The sequence below is a fragment of the Pteropus alecto genome, unplaced genomic scaffold, assembly GCF_000325575.1.
Source record: "Pteropus alecto unplaced genomic scaffold, ASM32557v1 scaffold3, whole genome shotgun sequence".
Taxonomy (NCBI): domain Eukaryota; kingdom Metazoa; phylum Chordata; class Mammalia; order Chiroptera; family Pteropodidae; genus Pteropus; species Pteropus alecto.
In genome coordinates this window covers 25,570,893-25,577,867 of record NW_006442484.1, presented here as the reverse complement: position 1 = coordinate 25,577,867, position 6,975 = coordinate 25,570,893, and the positions used below count along the sequence as shown (strand labels likewise).

The 6,975-nt window shown below is 42.0% G+C and overlaps 1 protein-coding gene across 3 annotated transcripts in view; it reads right to left on the bottom strand.

The window, feature by feature from the left end:
• Window positions 1-6,975, bottom strand: part of KIF5C (kinesin family member 5C) — a 143,645-nt gene that overhangs the window by 47,086 nt on the left and 89,584 nt on the right. For all 3 annotated transcript variants that reach the window (XM_015596694.2, XM_006921056.3, XM_015596693.2), the window contains exon 12: window positions 4,397-4,572. In XM_015596694.2, the coding sequence (XP_015452180.1) occupies window positions 4,397-4,572 (176 nt within the window). The remainder of the gene's footprint in view (window positions 1-4,396; window positions 4,573-6,975) is intronic.

Here is a 6,975-nt window from a genome sequence, read left to right as displayed (position 1 = left end):
TAGGAGAGACCAGTATTTCTACTTCAAGCCTCTTTCTTAGATTGGAAAAACATTTACTAGGGAATTAATCTTTGGCATGAGCAGACCTCCCTCTTGATTAGAAGTTAATTTCCTTAGTTTGGGGGCATGGGGGTGGGGAATTAGGAAGCTAGGGGTACAGAAATGTTGATGCCTAGTGATTGGCCTGTCTCCGAAGGGGGAAAAGGCTCTCCCACAGGCATATTCATTCTCTCGCTCTCATTTTCTGCCACTAGGTGTGTGTTGCTGCCACTGAGCCAGAGCTACCCACCTCTCGCTGCCCATGTAAATGCCTCTGCCTCTCCCTAGACACGGTCAACCCACTCACTGCAAGCAAAGCAGCAGGCGGACAACGCCCAATCACATGAGCTCAGTCTTTGCTACAAAGATTTTCATGAGTTCAGATGCACATCTGAAGCACAGCCTGTGAGAACAACTTGGCTTCACATACACCTCTCCCTTAGAAACAGGAGAAAATCCTATTTGGTGACACTTCTAGAGTCTAAACCCCACAGAGTCAGATTCTGTTCAGCATTACTGGGCCCCTCTTTGTGCCAGGTGCTTTCATCAGCAGCCCAAAGAAGGGCAGGGGGAGGCGGAGAGACCCTTACTGTGCTTTCTACCTTTTCTAGAGATGAGGTGAGGGGTGAATTCAAGGGCCTGGTTAGCGAACCTTGTTGGCAAAACTCAGTTTTCCACAGGATATTCCCAAGCTTATCTGGTCGTGTCTGTGCATACACTTACATCAGATTAACTCAGCAGCACACCTAATGCTCTCCATGGAGCAAGGAAATTGTAAAATCAATATTACAGGATCTGTATCTGCCTTTCCCTTGTGCAGCACATCTTTTGGCCTTAATTCTCTCTTCAAGGAGATTCTGTTTCTACTGAACTTTTTACACCGCTATTTCTTTAATGGTTCTACAAAATACTGATGACTTTCCTCCCGAAATCAGATTTCTGGCAGGGGAATTAGGGAAATTACACCAGAGTGCAAATGCCAAAAATGGCACTTTCACAACTAGGAGACTATTTTGTAGGGCTTATTTTCTCTTCTACTTTGTGAACTTAGAATGTCAGGCATCAGGAACAATTTTGGGTTTACGTTCCTCAGCACATAAATATTAAACAACTTAACATAAAAAACTCAAGGCGTTTAACATCAGGAGTTGCCATCGCTTCCCCTGGGACATATAAGCAACAGCTACGAGTGATGTAAATCACAAGAGAAGAAAAATGGTGGAATGAGTGCTTTGTTCTCAAACTATGTTCATTTCAAAGCCTGAAAACGCAGGCTTCCTTCCTGACAGGTGGCAAGGCGGGATGATGCAGTAATTTTTGAGGTATAGTGAGAAACTAAGGGTCCCTAGCTTCAGCTGGGAAGGATGAAGAACAGGGATACATTATAAGGACACGAATCATTGTACGAGAGGCGTTTCCAAAACTACACTTACCCTTTATTAAGGTAATTGCTCTAAGGAAGGAGCATTGTCCATTGTGATTTCTAAAAAATTTTCAAAATTTTCAGAATAAAACGTGCCACGCAGTCTACATCTACCATTCAAGTACACCTTGTGGAACATGTTTATGCATGCTGACTCTGATGCTATTAAGATCTAATCCATGCATAGCAGATTTTAAAGTACTTCCCCAAAAATATTCTTCTACTTGAACTTTCTTATACATGAAAAAGATGAGTGGTCAACAGGTCACTGGTCACTGGTCATCTTTAATTATAAAGATGTTTTTGTTGCAATGGTAATCAGTGAAATAAGGTTCAACTTACATTTCTACTCACACTTAGTTCTTCTCATACGTCTCCAATAGTACCGTAATATCGGAGAGATGAAGGGGAATAAGAGACAGTGCCAACACCAGTTTGCTCATCTTATAATTTTGCTTTCAGCCCACCTCTGAATCACCACCCCTCTGAAACCACATATGATGTGGTTTCTTCCTTAAACAAATAGAAAAGGAGAAGACAGGAAAAAAAGAAACTAATATTTATGGAGCATCTGCTATGCACCAGAAACTTTTAATCCCCATTGCAACCTTTTGAGGTCACAGATATGAGCCCCGTGTTGCAGCTGAGAAAAACATCTCCAGCAGGGTAGGTCGGCAGCTCAGGCCTCGGCATTACTATGTCATAGGTCTAACTCCTAAGTGCATGCTTTTCCATCGCACAGCATTACCTTGAGACAGCATCTAGCCTGAGATCCCTAGATAGACAGCACGGAGGGACAGAGGGGCAGCTGGGAGGAGATCACATAGCCTTTCTCTCACCACATTCTACACAGATTCATTAGAGCTGACAGGTGCCTCATTTAAAGGAGTAAGGCTAGGGATGAGTACTGGGCTAGGAGTCAGAAGACATGTAATTTCATTGCGGTTCTGCCACCCATGGGTGATGTAAACTTAGGGAAGTCATGCAAACACCCTGGGCTAGTTTCTCATCTAGACCTCAATACTTTCAGCTCTACTACTCAATAATCTATAAAGGTACCAGGTCCAAATCCATGAGTTCTCAAAAGTATCAAACCAACTACATCATCAGAAACATAAAATACCCTCTAGAACCTTTAAGAAGAGAACAAATAAGAATGACAGCTGATAAGGCAGTCCATGGGTAGAGTTACTAAGGTCAACCACTAGCTTTGTGCCCTCTAAGTCTGAGGCTTTGGGGCTCAGTTCTCTCCCAGATCTCTCAGCATCACCCTGTGTTGGTTCAAAAATACAAACCTTGAAATGTGTGCTTTACAAGGTTTTTAAGGCATATACTAAAGGAAAACAATATAACAGAAAATGTCCTAGGTTGGTCATCAAGAAGCAGAGATTCGAGGGTCAACTCTGCCAGCTATCAACTAAATACCTGTAAGGCATGGCATCTGTACCACTCCGAGCTCGGTCCTCATTACTACCTTTTGGAAGAGGGATTCAAAACTCTGAAGTCTTTCTCACATCAATGAAAGTACCTCATGCTGCCAAGGTAAATGACCCCAATTCCAACCATGGCAGGTGTCTATTCATAGAGAACAGAATATAAAATCAGGTTAGTACCCTCATCCAGGATTCTTTTGGAGTTACTAAAAATGAACCTATCAATTCCAAAATGAGAAAAAAAATTGCAATATGTTTAAATGATGCATTTCTTTGGAGAAATCAAGAAATTGCCTATGCTGGTAACCTATCATTGATCTCCTTTTTCTCTTGGATTATTTGAGGTTTTGTTAGAAAATATTTGAGTATTAATGGAAGGATACAGTACCTCAAGTGCCTAAAGGGCAATTAACCCAGCTCTCACTGGTGTGAACAGCTTATTAAATATGTCATCAGAAGAGTAGCATGACCCAAGTTTAATGCTGTGGTTATAACGCAAACTTCCAGAATTACAAAGCAGAACTAGCTTCCTTAAGGTGACCAGTCACATTTCCACATTTCTCTTGTAAAGGTGATTCTGGACTCTGAGTTTTACTCCAAACAGAAGCCTGTAAGATTGATAGCAACATTAACATAACAAAGCTGTTTCATCCCAACCAGAGGTGTTTCCAGGACTTTGAGCTTAACCACAGCAGACAAAGGGAAGGTTACATCCACTGAAAATATCAGCAATCTTCATGAAATCAACTGAATGGATTTAGAATATTCCAAGGGCAGCATGCCAAACCTGTGAAACATTAATTTGAATCCCTGTGCTTCTGGGATTCCTGACCCGATCTCCACTGGAGATGAATGATACAGAATGCTATGCAACGTCCCTTTACCTCAATTCCTTGTGCATTGACATGCCTATTCGAGTCCCAAAAGTTTGCCATAAAATTAGACATCCCAATCAGCATGCTCAAACTACTTCATGCAAGAGCATGATCCTGAAAACAGCTCTACCGATAGGGTAGAAGCCGTCAGACCACATGCCACCACAGTCAATTCCTCATCCCAAGACCTGAGAGCTACATGATTAAGCACACACTTGAGTTTTGGGAGCCACCACCTTCGTCCCTGTAGCTGGGACTATCGTTGGAGTTTCACAGAAGTGAGGAAAAGGCTCAGAGAAGAAGAAAGAATTAAAGATCACGCACACTCACATCCCCCACTCCCTCTTTTCATGCAATGATCAGCCCCAGTCCAATTTCTAGAAGTAAAAACTGTCTATCCAGGCCAACAGTCTACTCTTCCAATCAAATTCTATGAAAGTCTCTATTCCGCACGAGTCAAGTTCCCTGAGTCTGCCCAAGCAAGAGCTAGGGTAAACATTAGGAAGACAGACCTAAACATAGTCTGCAGCAACACAGGGTTTGAAGCTGCTTCCGGTCAGTAGGTCTGGGACCTGCCACCTTTAGTCTCTGTACTGGAGCGAGAATTATAATCTCTGGCTACAGACCTTATCATCCAGCTGTCTGTAGAGACTGGAGATCTCCTCATCATACTTTTCTTTCTCCTCCGCAGAGATGCCAGCAACAACAGGGGCAATATTGTCGATGATGGGGGTGTTATCACAGGGCTCCAGAGTCTTCTGGTCCTTCGCACTGATCTGTTCGTCCTCAGGCACAGCTTCTCCTGTAAAACACAGCGGAGAGGGGTTCAGCATGCAACCCTCCAGGAAGAGTTCCAAAAATAGTCACTCCCACAAACAAGACACAGAAGATACAATAAAGAGCTGTTATAGAGAGTTATAGCTCATGTTCCTTCTATTTGACAAGAAAGGTCATAGTTAATTGACCAAAACTGGTTCTATCAACCACACAAGCTCTTAACTAATCCGACCTGCAGTGAGATCCAGGATTTCTTTCATGCATTTTCCTTTTGAGGAACATGCTGGGGCTTTACTAGAACGGTAGTCTCTCTAGTGAATGATTCAAAGGGAAATAGACCTCTGAGGCATCCTAATTACCAATTAATTAGGTTACCATTTCATTAATAGAAACAGTTGCATCAAGGAACAAATTCGCCATTGTTTTATTAGAACACTGTAGGGCCCGAATCCTCTGAATGCGAAGCAGGAAGCCAGGGTAGCCGTGGACGGGGAACTCTGACACTGCACAAACATGCATTCCACTACCACTCTCTCCTGCAGGAAGTCAGAATTAATTGGCTCTGTCGGAGAGTTCAAATAGAATAATTTCCTGTCATGTCAGGTTGTTCCAGGAAAGAAAAAGTTGCCAATCTAGAATATCCTGCAGAGACCCTGCATACTGGGTTTGCAGAGCAGTACTGGGCTTTCAAAAAAAAAGCATTACCAAATTTGACCATGCAAATTGAGGGGAAAGGTGATGTTCTCAAGCTGGCCAGTGGCTCTCCCCAACAAGAAAATCACCTTGCAAAGACAGACTGTAAAAAGGATTCTATGAAAACCATGTAGCCCAACTAGGTCTCTCAAATATCTTCTTGGGAAGCAAACCAAAACCAAACATACTTTCCCATCACAGTGTTTACCATCAACTTCACACTCAGTTTGCTACATTCAGTGAGTGTCTACAACAGTTCCAAGCCTTCCTGTGCCTCTCAGCCCATAAAATGCATTTTGTGGAAATTTCCCCAGGAAAACTGCTCTGAGCCAGAGGGAAGTTCTCAAAAAACAAAAAAAGCAAAACAAAACAAAAACAAACAACAACCCCTCCCCCATACAACTGAGATACTAATCCTGGTTTCATTAACAATATATATCCTGCCTCAAGGGACCTACCTGAATACTGTATATATTTATCTTAATGTAAACAAAACACTGCCACGGGTTAGCTTTGCTGCTTAAGATTCCATTATTGAACTTGATCATCACAAAACATTATGATGGCCTCCATGTCAAATAAAAGTCACACCCAATGATTTCACTTTTGTAACATAGTTCCATTTCAAGTAGAAACCTAAAGCAAAACCTGTAATAAACTATTACTTTGCAAATATCCAACTGAGCCAACGCTTTTTTCCTCTAAAGCTCAACTAGACTATATCGTACCCAAAACTTTTTCTAAAATTACTGACCTGAAACAAAACCAGAATATCAGAGTAGCTTTTGAACTGAACCTGAACCAAATCAATATTTCATTTAGTTCCAATTCCTGGTTTAAAACATCCATTAGCATCCTTAGTATGCTGACTGGATTTCACCCAGTTAAAGGATCTATATTCTCTACAAGCCTGCTAGATCCCCCGGCCATAAAAGCAGTACCATGTTCTAGTTCCTAAGAATTTTTTTTTTTGCTTTAAAATTAAATAGTTTGCTTGTTAGTTTACCAATCTACATACCTTTCTCGAATCATCAAGTATACACTAAAATTCAAAATTCCTTCTTCATCCCTATCTCCCAATTCTGTTCCTTCTCCAGATAAATTCACCACCAACACTTTGGTAAATGTCTTCCTACTTGGATCATGACTGTATCTCTAATTTTTCAGTATTCAAGCTTCCGAAATTTTTAAACAGGGAAATCCAGTGCAGTATAAATTTGATCTTCCAGCTTAAGCATGATGAAGGTGAAATTCTTAACTGTACTAGATCAGAAACCAGCTAGAATATGGTCATATAATCTATAGATCAACTCATACCAAGTCCAGAGGTAAGACAAAAACATCTACAAGAAACATATCTATGTTCCAAATGGCCAGAGGGGCAGTGATATCATGAGGCTGGTGCAAGCTAAGGAGCTGCCCAGTGCATGTTTCCATTCATCCAGGGGGCAGAAGCCAGAAATAAAATGCCATAACCTAGCAGCGAGTGACCTGCTTTAACCAAAGTCACAACCTTGACTCCTCCTAAAGCTGCCCTTCTTCCTTCCACTGAGGAATGACAGCATCACCATGGACCAGGGTTGTCCCAGATTAGGGAGGTTCAACAAGCTAACCAACGCTGCTCTGAGGCAGTCAGAAAGTGACCAGCACAGTCCCCATAAACATCTCCAGCGCCGTGGTGGAACGCTCAGCCACACTGCTCTTTTTACAGAGCTAATTAATCGTAGCCCACATC